Below are 17,285 nucleotides of genomic sequence, written 5' to 3'. Positions count from 1 at the left end.
CAAGGTTTTCTGTCATGATCCAGTCTGTTAGTATTTCTGTTTTGTTTACTGTGGATCTGGCATTGATGTAACCCACTTGGATTCTTTGGTATGGGTCTTCTGCGTAAGGTGTTGTGTGGACCTTTATTAGTTGTCGTTTGTTTGTTGTGGTATGCTTGTTTGGACCCTTCTTTGCATTCTATAGTAATTGTCTGCATGTTGGTGTTCTTCCTCTGTTTAAGTTATTGTCCGTTTGATGAGGTGTGATGTGTCTGATCAGTCTTTGGTGGTTGTACAGTATGCGTACAGTATTATGTTCTGTGAGAGGTGTGGTTGATGTAAGGTGGAGCAATGTTAAGGAGTAGGTTATTAGCAGTAATTTAAAGGTGTTCATTTAGGTTATTATTTACTGTGGGCTTCTAGGAAGACCGTGTTCTGATGGCTGGATGCGTGAGTTGCTTATGTTCTTTGGGTGGGTCTGGTGAGGGTATTCATTATGGTATAATATAATGAATGGTATAACCCAGGTCAAAGTTTCGGCCTGCCTTTCAGACATCGCTGCCTGGATGTCCAACCGGCATCTGAAACTGAACATGGCAAAGACTGAGCTCCTTGTCTTTCCACCCAAACCCTCTTCTCCTCTTCCCCCACTTTCTGTCTCTGTTGACAACGCCCTCATCCTCCCCGTCTCTTCAGCCCGCAATCTCGGAGTCATTTTTGACTCCTCCCTCTCCTTCTCTACCCATATCCAGCAGACAGCTAAGACCTGTCGCTTCTTCCTCTATAATATTAGCAAAAGTCGCCCATTCCTCTCTGAACAGACCACCCGAACCCTCGTCCACTCGCTCGTTACCTCTCGTCTTGACTATTGCAACCTTCTCCTCGCTGGCCTCCCGCTTAGCCACCTATCCCCCCTTCAATCTGTCCAAAATTCCGCCGCACGTCTTATCTACCGCGTGAACCGATACTCTCATATCACCCCTCTCCTCAAGTCGCTTCACTGGCTCCCGATCCGCTACCGTATACAGTTCAAGCTTCTCCTATTGACCTTCAAGTGCACTCAATCTGCAGCCCCCCATTACCTTTCTACCCTCCTCTCCCCATATGTTCCCACCCGTAACCTCCGCTCTCAGGACAAATCACTCCTTTCTGTACCCTTCTCCACCACCGCTAACTCCAGACTCCGCCCCTTCTGCCTCGCATCACCTTATGCCTGGAACAGACTTCCTGAGCCCATAAGCCATGCACCCTCCCTGCCCATTTTCAAGTCCTTACTCAAGGCCCATCTCTTCTCCCTTGCTTTTGGTGCCTAACCACCTTCCCATTCCTGATACCTACACTGACTACATAGTTTTTACCTTTAGATTGTAAGCTCTCTTGAGCAGGGACTGTCCTTCCCCATGTTTAAACTTGTACAGCGCTGTGTAACCCTGGCAGCGCTATAGAAATGCTAAGTAGTAGTAGTAGTAGTAGGTATATATTTCCTGTGGTTACTATTAAGACCATGTTGCCCCAATCTGCTTTCCTCACAAGCCTGCCTTCTCCGGTTGATCAAATGCAGTGACTCCACTGTGTCAAAATGAGAGGCTGACTCAAACAGGGCAGGCGGCGCCTTGGCACTCTCTTTTTAGCCCACCCCAAACACTCCATCTGTCAACACTTGACACATTATCCGAGAAGAAGAGTGTAATTTATTATGACCCCAGCATTTTACTACCTATATATGCAAAGACATTTACAGTATCATGCAATTACATTCATGCATGCAGTTTACAATGTCAAACAGTTAAGTACATGACTAGATCTTCTATCTAGAGCATTTTGGGGCAGGGTGTCTAGCGTTTTCAGTCTCACAGCTCCAACTACTTCCGCCTTACTTGCGAAGCACATTTCCTGCTCCGCCTGTGGCATATACCGTAGAAATGCTGAGGCGTTACCATCACTTCCTTGATGAAGGGTTGCCATACAAGCACATTCCCTTGAACTGTTGACTCTCTTTCTGCTCTTCTCCTGTGACTTCTGGGTCATGTTTGCTTAGTTTGCTGGTTGAAACAAGGTAGGCTTTCTGCTGGCCCTTAACCCTTAACACTGGGTCAACTCAGCTTGGGAAAGCTGTGGGGGTTATTTTTTTCTGGCTTATACACTACCTCACACCATCCTGCAGCCAACGTTCCCCAATCTGACAATCATGTTCTGCTGAAAATTTGTGAGCAAGTGATCTTGGCAATAAAACCATGTTTTATTTTTTTTCACTGTTGATTTTGTTCAGTCATTTTAAGCAGCCTACCTATGTTACTAGCTGAAATACTATCATAAATGTTAGATTGCTAAAGGCAAAGAATCGATCTTTTGGTGTAAGTTTATTGTGGGTCTCGTAAGACACACACTCCTCCCATCACTTGTTCTCTCTCACTCTTTGCCCCAAGCCAAGGTTCCACCACATTCTCTCTCATATCCCTTCCAGCAAATTCTTTCTTTCTCATTTGGAGCTGATTGAAGTGGAGGGTTAACTATCACTACCATCGCTACTACTACTACTAATCATTTCTACAGTTCTACTAGACATAAGCAGCACTGTAGACAAACATGTAAGAGATAAACCCTGCTCGACAGAGCTTACAATCTACTTAAGGCAAACTGGAGAAATAGGAGGTAAGGAAGTTTAATTTATTATGGGAAATAATTAAAATGACATGGGAATTAAACAGGGGAATAAAGGGTTAAGATATAAAAGCAGCCTCAAAAAAGTGGTCTTGTAGCCTGCATTTGAATAGGAGCAGAGAGGGAGCATGATAGACTGACTCAGGAAGCCTATTCCAGGGCATATACTGCAGGAACGTGGAAGAAAGGAAGACTGGAGTTGAAAGGCATAGGTAAGAGTGAAATACTGTTAAACATATTAACCCCTCAGAACATTTGGCTTAGACTGAATATTTTCCTGTGGTACCCAGGCAGGATGCAGGTTTCATGGTTTTCACTCATTGGCCCCCAGATTCTATATAGCACAACTGAAATTGTGCATGCAAATCCAGGCATGGTCTGTACTTGTGCATGCAATTTAATTAGTTAACAAGCCAATCACAATTGGAGTCACAATTGATCACTTTCTCACCCTGGAAAGTCATGCAAAAAATGTAACAAAGAAAATGTTCCATGCAATGTGGAAACTTAAAAGAGTTAAACCTTTCTTCCCAAGGGAGGTATTTCGCAATCTGGTGCAATCCATGGTGTTAAGCCATTTGGACTACTGCAACTCCATTTTTGCCGGATGTAAAGCACAAATTATTATAAAACTTCAAACAGCCCAAAATACTGCAGCTAGACGTATATTTGGAAAAACAAAATATGAAAGCGCCAAACCCCTCAGAGAAAAATTACACTGGCTCCCTTTAAAAGAGCGAATTATATTCAAATTATGCACTCTGGTTCATAAAGTTATTCATGGCAAAGCCCCGATATATATGTTAGACATCATTGTTCTACCAACAAGGAATACAAAACATTCATAACGTACATTCTTGAACCTCCATTATCCCAATTGTAGAGGACTTAAGTTTAAATCAATATATGCATCCAGCTTCTCTTACATCTGCACGCAACTTTGGAATGCACTGCTGAATGCCATAAAAACAACACATGATTTGGCAACCTTCTGGCAATTATTAAAGACTAAACTGTTCAAAAAGACTTATCATAGGGATCCTTCTTAAAAACATGACATTGAACTGTACTACAATTAGCTAACACTGAATCATTCTTATTTGGTTACTTTATCACATTGTTATTATTGAATGCTTTTCATTACCCTTGTTCTTAAATACCTGAATTGTACTGTTTATCTATTTTTCTACCAATTTATATTGTGTATTCTCTATTCTTTAACTGGAATGTTACTTGTATTTCTTATTCCGGAAATGGCGATCGCCACTATGGTATTTGTAAGCCACATTGAGCCTGCAAAGAGGTGGGAAAATGTGGGATATACAGTGGTGGAAATAAGTATTTGATCCCTTGCTGATTTTGTAAGTTTGCCCACTGACAAAGACATGAGCAGCCCATAATTGAAGGGTAGGTTATTGGTAACAGTGAGAGATAGCACATCACAAATTAAATCCGGAAAATCACATTGTGGAAAGTATATGAATTTATTTGCATTCTGCAGAGGGAAATAAGTATTTGATCCCCCACCAACCAGTAAGAGATCTGGCCCCTACAGACCAGGTAGATGCTCCAAATCAACTCGTTACCTGCATGACAGACAGCTGTCGGCAATGGTCACCTGTATGAAAGACACCTGTCCACAGACTCAGTGAATCAGTCAGACTCTAACCTCTACAAAATGGCCAAGAGCAAGGAGCTGTCTAAGGATGTCAGGGACAAGATCATACACCTGCACAAGGCTGGAATGGGCTACAAAACCATCAGTAAGACGCTGGGCGAGAAGGAGACAACTGTTGGTGCCATAGTAAGAAAATGGAAGAAGTACAAAATGACTGTCAATCGACAAAGATCTGGGGCTCCACGCAAAATCTCACCTCGTGGGGTATCCTTGATCATGAGGAAGGTTAGAAATCAGCCTACAACTACAAGGGGGGAACTTGTCAATGATCTCAAGGCAGCTGGGACCACTGTCACCACGAAAACCATTGGTAACACATTACGACATAACGGATTGCAATCCTGCAGTGCCCGCAAGGTCCCCCTGCTCCGGAAGGCACATGTGACGGCCTGTCTGAAGTTTGCCAGTGAACACCTGGATGATGCCGAGAGTGATTGGGAGAAGGTGCTGTGGTCAGATGAGACAAAAATTGAGCTCTTTGGCATGAACTCAACTCGCCGTGTTTGGAGGAAGAGAAATGCTGCCTATGACCCAAAGAACACCGTCCCCACTGTCAAGCATGGAGGTGGAAATGTTATGTTTTGGGGGTGTTTCTCTGCTAAGGGCACAGGACTACTTCACCGCATCAATGGGAGAATGGATGGGGCCATGTACCGTACAATTCTGAGTGACAACCTCCTTCCCTCCGCCAGGGCCTTAAAAATGGGTCGTGGCTGGGTCTTCCAGCACGACAATGACCCAAAACATACAGCCAAGGCAACAAAGGAGTGGCTCAGGAAGAAGCACATGGAGTGGCCTAGCCAGTCACCAGACCTTAATCCCATTGAAAACTTATGGAGGGAGCTGAAGCTGCGAGTTGCCAAGCGACAGCCCAGAACTCTTAATGATTTAGAGATGATCTGCAAAGAGGAGTGGACCAAAATTCCTCCTGACATGTGTGCAAACCTCATCATCAACTACAGAAGACGTCTGACCGCTGTGCTTGCCAACAAGGGTTTTGCCACCAAGTATTAGGTCTTGTTTGCCAGAGGGATTAAATACTTATTTCCCTCTGCAGAATGCAAATAAATTCATATACTTTCCACAATGTGATTTTCCGGATTTAATTTGTGATGTGCTATCTCTCACTGTTACCAATAACCTACCCTTCAATTATGGGCTGCTCATGTCTTTGTCAGTGGGCAAACTTACAAAATCAGCAAGGGATCAAATACTTATTTCCACCACTGTAAATGCAGAAAATAAATAAATAGATCAGCACCGATAATTGCCACTTAACAGCACAAGTGGTGTGTGTAAATTCTAATTAAAGCCAATTAATGACACTAATTGGCTTTAATTAGAATTTACACTGATCCTTTGCTCGGCGTATTCTGTACAGTGGTGCACGTAAATTCTAAGGCGTGCAGCCAAAAAGGGGGGAATGGTCATGGGCGTGGAATGGGTGGATCATGGGAGTTACAAAACAATTATGTGTGTGGTTATAGAATATCCCTGTACCGCGTCTAACTTAGGTGCCAGTATTTATTACCATGATTAGGTTTAGGCGTGCGCAAGGGCTCTAGGTATATTCTATAAACCGCACCTAAAGTTAGGTGCGGTTTATAGAATTCGCCTAGGCAGAAATTTTTTTGGTGCTCATTTTTTAGTTGCCATATATAGAATGTAGCCCTAAATGTGCCCCGATTTTCAAAGTGAAAGCAGGTGTACTCATACATTCAGGTTTTGAAAGGTGGCAAAGAAAAAATTAGCCTATGATGCTTGCAATTCCCTTTTCCTGAGCATATGTCCACTTTAGAAAATGCAAAACCAACCCTCCCCCCCCCCAAAAAAAAAAAAAAACACATGCACTGTTTAAATCCTTGCCCTAACCGTACCCTTGGGAATATTCCCAATGAAAACGTGCATTGTGAACAACATCCTTACTTTAATCTGTAGGATGACCAGTTTACAAACATCCCATTTCTATGGACAAAACACTGTGTTACCCATGGGAACAGCTTTGAAAATTGCTCTCTCTTTTTCAGAAAAATAAGAACTTTGAAGCCCTGGGTATCTCCTGAGAGTAGGTTGATTGCTTCTTCCCAGCTCCGATAGACATGAATCTGCTGAATGTGCAGACCTGTCTCCTGTGCCTCAAAATCAATGTCTTCATTTGAATGATAATCAAATTTGAAGGAACATTTTATTCAGCAAGCAACATCATACCAGGGCACAAAGGGGGCAATTTTCAAAGACATTTATGTGAATAATACAGAGATTTGTGCATGGGAATAGCTACTGCACTCTGCACACATAAAATTATAGGCATATAGTGGAGGTATTCCTATGGATGGAGTTGGCCACTTATACACATGTTTTTGCAATTTCTGAGAAAATTGGTGTGGTCTTTGCTTAAAAAGTACTTGTAGATTTACACACAAGCAAAGTCTGAAAACTGCCTCTAAACTACCATTACTAACATAGGCTACTGTTAAAACCAGGTTATTTTACCACAAGCTGTGCCATTTTAGCACAGGGTCTCATTGCATGAAATAGCAAACTTATGGTTAAATAACACACCTTAATAGTAGCCCACATTGGTAACTTCCTCTCTTAGTTCCTTTTTCAGAATACATGAGGGATTTTTTTTCTTTTCAATTCTATTTTTTTCTAATATTAATATTGCTAAACCTCTTTTGAGTTGAGCATTACTGTATGTGACTGTGTGAATCTTCTCCTTCATAATAAGCATCTTTGCTCATAATTCATCATTTTTCCTTCATGTCCTTATATGCCTCCACAGTAGCCCCAGTTGACCTTGGAAGTGAAAGGGTTGACTTGAGAATTGAACTTGGGCATCTTATGCAGGGTAGTGTACAGCATTGTTGCTGAGCAACTAGGCTAGCCTAGTAAAACTGATATTAATCTTGAGCTTTGGCCTTCAGGATCTTTTCACAGGATTCAAACCGCACACATTAAAGGAAGATTTGCATAGTTTATGCAAATATTTCTTGACACTCAACTGCAGTGAATCCACATTTCTCTTTATGGGGTCCTTTTATTAAGCTGCGGTAGTGTGTGTGGGTGTGTGTTTTGGAGGCACGCTGGACCGTTTTTTACCCCAGCTGGGAAAAGGGCTTTTTTTGATGGGCCGTGAAATGGGCGTGCGCTGAAATTAAAACTAGTGCGTGCTTATTAATGGCCTGAGCCCTTACCACCACCTATTGACTTAGTGGTAAGGGCTCACGCGCTACCTGTGTGGTAACCATGCAGCATGCACCAACTGCTGATTACCACCAGGAATGCCCCTGCAATAGAAAATAGAAAATTATTTTCTACTGTGGGATTTGGCGCGTGCCAAACTCAGAATTACCACTGGGTGCATGCGCTAACCCAGCGGTAGCACCGATTTGGCACACGCTACCCATACGATAGCCCTCATGTGTCTTAGCAAAATGGCCTTTTACTGAGCACTAAAGGTCTCTTCTGCATTACCAGCTTGTCTCTGCTTGACAGAGCTGACTAACCTTTCCTCTTCTGGACGCTCAGCCAGTGGTAGAGCTGTTCTGTATTTTTTAAAGTCTCAGTCAGTAATGCAGGTTTGCTGCTTTTTGCATATTGATCAGTATACGAGAGCAGGCCATAAAAGTGAAGTGTTTACTCGCTGTCAACATATGTAGATTTTCAGCTTTGTATTTCAAACAGCTTGCAAATAGATTGAAACTTAGGTGAGCAGGCAGAAAATTAATGCACACTGGACATGCATACTAATGAGCAGCTTAAATGCCAAACAGCAAAACTGATCATCTGATTATACATGCACAACCAACAGGGCAGGAAAATGAAGATGATTTGGGCACTTAGGGAAAAGTAAAAGAGAAACAAAATACTTTGAACGATTAGAATCAAATCAAATGCATTTTAATGCTTTAAAAAAACTTTTATTGCGCCTGTGATTAAGCAGACAGAGTGGCAGAAATTTTGAGAAAATGGCTGCTAATTATTGAAAGGGAAGTGTGCATAGATCTGAGAATGTATCCCAGCCTTGTGTAAATGGAAATTTAGGGGGCAACATTTGGCCAGCAGTGGTCGGCATGTCTTTAAACACTGGCTGCTGCTGGCTGAAATAGAACCGGCTATTCAGTGCTTTTCTGCTCTCCAATTAGCCATATAGTTTTTCAGGTAGTGACTAAAAGATATCAGTGCTACCCAGGTAACTCCCGGCTCTGCCCCTGGAGTGCCCTGGCACTAAACAGAGAGTGAAACAGAAAACAATATAGAAGGAGAAAACCTCATGTTGTCTTCTGGAGAGCAGAATAATGAGAAGATATGGTCCAAGAAAAAGGCAGAAAGCCTTACATTCTTAAAAAGTTTATTAATACCAACAGTAAATCACAAGGTACTTCCACTTGACCGCGAATAGTCATGACACAAAAGAATGGACTTAAAAATGGACTCAATACGGCTGTGTTTTGGCGGGGATGTCTGTGTCATGAGGTAGTCAGTCTAAAAAGAAAATGTACAGTCAATGAATATATCTGCACAAATCAACAATCAATAAATAAAAGACAATGTTCACCCAATGAATACATTTACACAAAATCAATCAATCAATCAATCAATCAATCAATCAATCAATCAAGGACATCTAACAGCTTAAAACAACAATAGTGAATTTGTCCATATCTTACAATTTTCCAGACTGGAATGTTAATGACCAAATGTGTTTGTTAAAGTTTTTATCATTGAGCTTTTAATATTGAGCATTCCATGTTGATGTTATTTTCTTTTTTCTCTTATATATTGCCATCAATTCTACTACTGTGTTTTTAAGCTTTCAGATTACCTTAATTTATTTATTTGTATAAATATATTCATTGGGTGAACATTGTCATATTTATTTATTGATTTACTTGTGCAAATGTATTCATTGGGCATAATTTTCTTTTTAGACTGACTCAGGCATTGCCGCAAGTCCATTTTTTTTGTGCTACGACCGTAGTCGAGTGCAAGTACACTGCAATTTACTGTTGGTATTAATAAACTTTTTAAGGATGTAAATCTTTCTGTCCTTTACTTGGACCATCACTAACCAAATAGTGCCACAGAAGTCTGTCAAATACTCAGCAGCACTATACCAACCTGCACATCTGGGGTTGGTTTTTGCAACTACATTCAAAGCAGTTTACATAAGGAGTCCCAAGGAGCTGTAGTGGGAATTGAACCCAGTTCCTCAGGATCAAAGTCTGCTACACTAACCACTAGGCTACTCCTCCATTCCGCAGAGCCATGAAGGATTTTCTTCATATTAGGAAATATGAAAGGGGAATGATAGCCATAGACTATAAACAGGATTAGAGAAGGAGCTTGGAATCAGGAGAGAATCTATAGAGAACAGTATACTGTTTGAGAAGAAGTTGTAATCTAGGAAAATGGTGGTCTCAGTGGAAGAAGCAGGGCTCGGACCCTACTGTTGAAAATCATGAACAGAGTTAACGGAGCAAAACTTGAAGAATTATTTCAGGAGTATTTTCTCAAAGATTTTGGAAATAAAGTGATGTGGCTCACCTGATATCCCCTAGTACCTGACTTAGCACTCATCATATTATGAAAGGACTAGTTCCTTTTCAGGAATGTATTACCAACCTTAGTGTCAAACTGGATCCCCTTTTAACCTTGGAGCCTCAGATTGCAGCAGTTGTAAGATGTTCATTCTTTACCATCAGACAGATGCATTGAATTAAACATCTATTTAACGCCTGGGATCTCAAGATTCTTGCATTTGCCTTTGAGTACTGTAACTCATTGCACAATGGTTTAAATCAGACTATCCTTCAATGATTTCAAATTATCCAAAACACTGCTGCAGGACTTCTCAGCAGAGCCAGCCTATTTGACCACATTTCTCCCACCTTAATGCCATTTCAAGACTACCAAATCAAAATCCTACTGAAAATACATAACAGACCACTCAGGACTCCCCATCTATCTCTCCATCCTAATAACCCACTCTACTCATGAAATACGATCTCAGTATATAAAACACATTGGTTCTTCCTCTTCCCTTCACATTATTGCCTAGATACTAACTCCTTTTCTTATTTTGTCTCACTTTACTGAAATGCCGTGCCCCCAAATTTAAGGGGTGGGGGGAACTGTAGAACTTGTTATTTCGTCAAATTTTTGGATATCCATGAGGTTCTCCCTGGCTGAGGAAATTGGGGGATGAGTTAACACCACTTTTCTCTTTCTTCTTACTCTTAACCAAAACAGAAATTGCAGTTTTCTTGTGTCTTTTCCTTTTTTCTACAAATGTTTTATATTGTGTATTATAAACTGCTGTGATGTCCCAGAAGACCTAATGACAGTAATGGCAACTGACCAAATTAAACTAAAAAGAGGAAGACGTATGGGTGATAGGCTAATACCCAAGAGAAGTTAAGGGATGGTATTTTTCAAGAGTATAAAGTGAAAGCAGTGGCATAGTCTAACTTAGTTTTTGTGTGGTCTGAGGTTAACATAGGTGGGAACAAGGCAATATAGATGTTGACACCACTTCCAGTTCTCTTCTTACTGACCATTACCACTGCCACTGACTTGTTGAGCCAGACTGCAAATTGGAGGAGCCATCACCCACCCAGGCCTACCCTTGGCTATGCCTCTGGTGGGAAGAAAGAAGGGATAGGATGGATTGGGCAAATGAATGAAATTAGAGGAAGTGAAAAGAATAAGTCAATGGGCGAATACACACAGAAAGAATATTAGAAATTTGATGATGCTATTCAGACTTACCTGTAACGTTGAATGGGACTTCTGGATGTCCCCCCAGCTCAGAACCCAGACTTGGTCATGCGACTTGTCATAAAACAGTTTTGCTGGCAGAGAATCGACATCCAGAGACTTTAAAGAAATATAAACATTTAGAAGCATTCAAAACCCTCCTCCCCCCCCCCCCCCCACAAGGTCTCCAGCAAGCAAAAAGAAAGACTGTTCAGGAAATATTTTGTGTAGCTGTTTAGCTGAAATCAAATGACTGCTCAATAGCTAATGACAGATTTAATGGCACATTACAAACCAGGATAGACTCTCAGCTTTCACATCTACCTTTTTCTTTTTAGACACTTGTTTTCAACTGACATTTCTGTCTGGTTTGCTCAGTAAGAAAAACATCAACCAGAATCTGTTTTCTTTTGAGCAGGCAATGAAACCAATGTCCTAATTATGTAGGTTTTTGGTCTTTTTGAAATGCCCTGGCAAAATTTAAAAAAAACAAAACAATAACATTGTCACTGATGTACAGTTTTTTTGTTTTTATTAAACCAGTGCTCAGAAGAATAAGATTTAAGGTGTAGATATTCAAAATGATTTAAGCAGGCGGGAGAGGGTTCTGACAGGTTAAACACTGATGTTCAGCAGCAGTTTACCAAACAGTACCACTGAAGATCACGGCATTATCTGGTTGGTGCCAGGATGGTCTGAAGGCAGAGTCAGGGCAGAGGGAGGACTTACCCAGCTAGTGACAATTTTCTGACCTTTAACTGAGTAAGTCCCTGGATAAAATTAGGCTGAACTAATTTTATTCACTCTAGGCACCCTGCTGAATATTGCATTGCACCCATATAACTGCTGGTGGCCACACATGACCCAGATATTCAATGCCAGTTCCTACTTCAGGCTGACCCCTAATGGTAGTACTGCGAGACTACCACTAGGTGTCATGAGCACTATTTTGGTTGCTATGGGCCTGGATGGAGTGGGATAAGAGGGGAACTGCTCCTGACTCCCACCACTAGACTACCAGGATCTTCTCTGGGTAGGATCCTGGGGTGGATGGGGGGCAAGGATGTTGGGGAGGGGTTGGGATAGCTAGGAGGGGCTTACAATAGGGTGGAATTCAAGATGGAAGGATTGTATTATGAGTAAGGCTCAGAGGAGGGATGGTTTGGGGTTTTTTTTCAAGTGGAGGGAACAGTTCTGTGGGGAGGGGGTGTTCTGGAGTGGTCGGATGAGGTGGGAGGATTCCAATTGGGGGATGTGATTGGAAAGGAGACCTCTTCTTGGGGGGGGGGGGCTTTATTAGGTTGGTCACCTCTTCGGTTTGAAATGGGGATGGAGACCTCTTCAGGTGGGCTGATGCCAGGGGGGTGGGGTAGAGTGGAAGATCAGATCGGGGGGGGGGGGGAAGATCATATTGGGGGGCTGATGCCAGGGAGAGGATAATTGGACTGGGGAGGGGGATTTCATCAGATCTGTCAGTGGGTGCTATTTGGATAGGTTTGCAGGATTGCTTCTTATATGTGTATGTATTGCCTTGCAGACGTTTGGCGGTTTTTTGCAACCTACACAAGTATGTGACAGTAAACATACATGTGTAAGACCTTGTGCTTTCCTCATGTATATTTTCCAAATTTGTAATTGTAAAATTGATCCTTCTCCCACAATACAGGTGCCAGTATTATTCCTGCCTTAAATATAGGCACATTTTCAGTATTCCATAAAAAAAGTAGGGGTCTGCTGGTGGGGGTCTGATGAAGCGGGAGGATCCCAATCGAGGGACTTGTGATAAGGAAGGAGACCTACTATTTTTTAAAAGAATAGGCTTGAAACAGGCCCCCAAATCTAACTGCTCCCATCTACAAAGGGATTTAAAGGGTGCAAAGAATGGGTCTACCTTAATATAGAAACCTTTGCTGATAGTTATCAGGAATGAATCCCTAGAAATAAATGCCAATAAAATCTCCATCCTCAAATATACATGTTAAGAACCCCAGTAATTTTCACCAGTGCCAATTTTGGACATTTCTCATCCAAAGGGTAGACTATCTGATATTCTAATATTTTGGCTTGATACATAGGGGTTGCCCTACAAAGTTACTGATGCACATAGTTATATACTCAAATTTGAAAAAGGTGGGTAATTAAGTCTAGAATTCAAATCCCAATCTCAATCCAAATTTCCCACTGTTTACAAAGAAACATATCTTTGAAAGTAATGCACCTAAATTTTCATAGCACATCACAGATATCTATCTATTTATATTAATCAAATCTCCCCTGCATGACAAAGTACCTGCTTGACTTTTTGAGTTTGGATGTCAACAATCAGGACTCTGTTCTGCTTGGGCTGCGTCACATAAATATACTTGTCCCTGACATTGACGGCTGAAGCCCAGAGGCAGGACTGAAATGATTCCCCTCCAGCTCCAAGACAAATCTCTTCCTTCAAAGGACAGAGAGAGAGAAAGAAAACACAGTTTAACTTCATTGCCCTGCTTAAGCACAGTGTGAACATGTCAGCTCAATGAAATTATCATACTTAGCAAAAATTCTTCCAGTCATACTAATTCTTCTGAATGTCAATTTTTCTCTGAAATCCCCGGATGGGAGCAGAAATCATGGCTCATTCCTAATGCCTCTCTCAATCGCAGAAAACCATCGAGGATCAAAGAAGCACTTTTAAAAAGTTTATTTTTAAAGAAAAATAATATTTTAATCCCAAGACAAAAACTCTTGTAACAGAAAAAGGACAGAGTAGTACCAATATTATAAAAGAAATGTACATAAAAGAGAAAGAAGCACTTTTAAGCAGGCCTGACGTTAAGGGTAACTCCCTCCTTCTTCTCCCTCATGTCCCTCCAGTAAGATAATGTATTTGTCCTGGTGACCGTATAGCTGGAGAAAAAGGCAAAATCCCAGCAACTCCCCTCTCTTCTATATGTATTTTACAAAAGGTGATAAGGGGTCCTTTTACTAAGCCATGTAAGCGTCTACGCACGCCCAACGTGCGCCAAAATGGAGTTACTGCCTGGCTACCACGTGTCGCTTGTGCTAATTTCATTTTTGGCATGTGCACGATATTCACATCTATAAAATAATTTTTATTTTCAGACGCGCGTATTGGACACGCACCAAGTGCCATTTGATGTGCGTAGGTCATTACCACCCTGTTACTGCATGAGGCTTTACCGCTAGGTCAATGGCTGGTGGTAAGGTCTCAGACCCAAAATGGATGTGCAGCAATTTTCATTTTGCTGCCTGTCATTTTTGGCAAAAATAAAAAAAAAGTCACAAAAGAGAGAGAAAAACAGCATACAAGCATAAACAGAAACAGAAAAAAGCAACACTGGGCCTTCAGGTTGGAGATAAATGTAGTCCTTTTTATTCTGAGAATGACCCGACATGGGCCGTTTTTTTTGGCGTACAAACGCCTGCCTCAGGGGTCAAAACATTCTTATAGGTATAGTAACTATCCTGACAGCGTTTATTCACGCAATATACCCTGATTGTTTGCTTCTTTCCAACTTTCTATGACTATACCTATAAGAACGTTTTGACCCCTGAGGTAGGCATTTGTATGCCGAAACGCGGCCAGTGTCGGGTCATTTTCAGAATAAAAAGGACTACATTTATCTCCATCCTGAAGGCCCAGTGTTGCTTTTAAAATTAAAGAAAGGCATTTTTTTAGAGGTGCATTGAAAAATGATTCTGAGCGCGCCCAAAACATGCATCTACACTACCGCAGGCTATTTTTGCACCATTTTTGCAGGCCAATTTAATTTACATAGACATCATATGAAAAATGCCAGTACCAACCAGGATGTCACCTCTGTGGGGCAGCACGTTACAAAACCAGAACACTGTACCAGTGATTTTGTGGTAAGAATACTGAAAGGGAACTTTAAAACAATATAGGAATGCAAGACCTTTGAAGTCAGAATGATTAAATATTTTCACACCCACAAGACGGGACTTTAAGATCTGGGTTTTCTAGCCCATTATGTACTGCTTTGTCACCCTCTTATCTCCATGCATATCTCCCTGTCCCTTATCCACCCAGTTCTCCCTGTCCCTCACCTAACCCAACCCAACCTCAACCTGTTAGACTGTCACTGAAATGCTTTGATGTTTCACTTATATATATTGTCATCCATCAACATTTGCTTATTTTCGATCTAACGAAGAAGGGCTACCTTCGAAAGCTAATTAAAAAATGTATTAAGTTATGTCCAATAAAAAAGGTATTGTCTTATTTTCTTTTCCATGTTTTATTTCATGTTCCATGTAAAATAGGCTTTTTATTGTTCTAAGATATATACTTTTGCAAAAATGAGATGAATCCTCTAGGTTTAAAGGCAATTTATCTCAGAACCAGATCACTCCAAGCTTTGTATTACCGTGAAACCACACATATCTGATCAATAAACATATTCAATGCCAACTCACACCTCAGAGAGTCCTGAGGGAATGTGTTATCTGAATGTAACACATGCCTTCTTATGCCCCCTATTTAATTTCATTGGCTGTGAAGGTAAAGTGTCATTTGCATGAAAACTAATTGTGTTTTGAATTGTTATGGCAGTTCATATGACTGTGGAATCAACCCAGCCTCATTCTGTAGAGATAATTTAAATCTACAAAAGGCAGCATAAACAGAGATTGTTTATTTATTTTATTAAATTTGGTTATGAAAAGTTATCATTTTTCAAGTTGGATGTATGCTTAAGTGATTACTAGCACAGCAACCACATTGAACCTAAAGCTGTCCCGATAAAAATGGTGAAGGGTCTACATTATAGACTATGAGTTCCAAAGACGATCAAGTTTCCTATTAAATATGATCTTACATAAACAATTAAGCTCAACCATGTCTAGTTAGTTAGTAAGATGTAATGTAATATTGTTAACTGTATACTGAACAGTTCCATTGTAAGTTATTACTAATTAATGTTAGCTAGTCTTTTGATAACATACTGTTAAATGTAAACCGCTCAGAACTTGTTGGTAAAGTGGGTTATAAATGCCAAATTAAATTAAATGTTATTATAACTAGTTTTAGGGTCAGATGAGTGAAAATACCATTTTGTAATGTCCAAATGCCCGGTAGGGCAGTCTGTCCCTATGCATATGTTCATCGGCCACCAATGAATGTATAAGTTCTTTTGGATATTGGGTTGAATGGAATTTATTCTTTTGCTTTTTCCCAATTCCAATCTGAAATGACAACCACTGAAATGTATTTTTGTTGATGGTTTTCATTATAGCATGCGCTGAAATAAAAAGGAATTAAAAACAAAGCAAACCCAATTATGAAACGCAACACAATACAACAAAATAACAAACACCCCTCCCCCCCCAACAAAATGGCATCTGTTTTCAAGTACACCACTTCCTTACAATTACAAAAAGCCATTTTTGTCACTGCCAATTCTTTTTCCATAGGGATAGGCCTCCCTAAGGGGTCCCTTTACTGAGCTGCAGTAAAAAGTGGCCTGCTGTAGTGTAGGCGCGGGTTTTGGGTGCATGCAGAATAATTTTTCAGTGCGCCTGTAAAAAAGCACTCTTTTTTTCTCAAAAATGGACGTGTGGCAAAATCAAAATTGCCATGCGTACATTTTGGTTCTCTGACCTTACCGCCAGCCATAGACCTAGCGGTAAAGAATTTGTGCGATAATGGCCTATGCGTGTCAGATGCCACTTGGTGCACGTCTGCTACATGCGCCAGAAAATTTTTTTTCAGTTGCGCGTAGTGGACGCGTGCCAAAAATGAAATTACCACAAGAGTTGGGCAGTATGTTCATTTTAGTGCATGCTGGGCGCATGTAGACGCTTACGCAGCTTAGTAAAAGTGGCCCTAAGTGCACAATTTTGGTCACAAATGCATTTTAGCAAATAAACAGATTTAATTTCAAGTTATGTGTCGAATGTTTACAAGATAATTCCCACTTACATAGCTGGTAAAAATCTTCTCACTGGGCTTAATGTGCCTTCGAATCTCACAGTCAGTCGGTTGAATTATTGTGATTCCATCATCAGAAAAAACATAAAACATATTTCCTACGCTAAGACCTTTAAGAAACAAAGAGATAGGACAAAAAAAGCAGCATTACTAAATAAAAATAACTTTTTTTTGAGGACCAACAACAACTCATGATAAATAATAATAATAAAATAAAAAAATAAGTGCCTTGGATGCAGTTAGAATTTT

General features: G+C 40.8%; 1 protein-coding gene across 2 annotated transcripts in view; it reads right to left on the bottom strand.

The window, feature by feature from the left end:
- FSTL4 (follistatin like 4) overlaps positions 1–17,285 on the bottom strand; it is a 416,621-nt gene that overhangs the window by 11,811 nt on the left and 387,525 nt on the right. For both annotated transcript variants that reach the window (XM_030213353.1, XM_030213354.1), the window contains 3 exons: positions 17,028–17,146; positions 13,371–13,520; positions 11,093–11,200 (listed from right to left, as the gene is read on the bottom strand). In XM_030213353.1, coding sequence (XP_030069213.1) covers positions 11,093–11,200; positions 13,371–13,520; positions 17,028–17,146 — 377 coding nt within the window. The remainder of the gene's footprint in view (positions 1–11,092; positions 11,201–13,370; positions 13,521–17,027; positions 17,147–17,285) is intronic.

Source organism: Microcaecilia unicolor, chromosome 8, assembly GCF_901765095.1.
Source record: "Microcaecilia unicolor chromosome 8, aMicUni1.1, whole genome shotgun sequence".
Classification (NCBI taxonomy): Eukaryota; Metazoa; Chordata; class Amphibia; order Gymnophiona; family Siphonopidae; genus Microcaecilia; species Microcaecilia unicolor.
The sequence above is the reverse complement of the archived record's forward strand: the minus strand, read 5'-3'. Positions and strand labels throughout refer to the sequence as shown.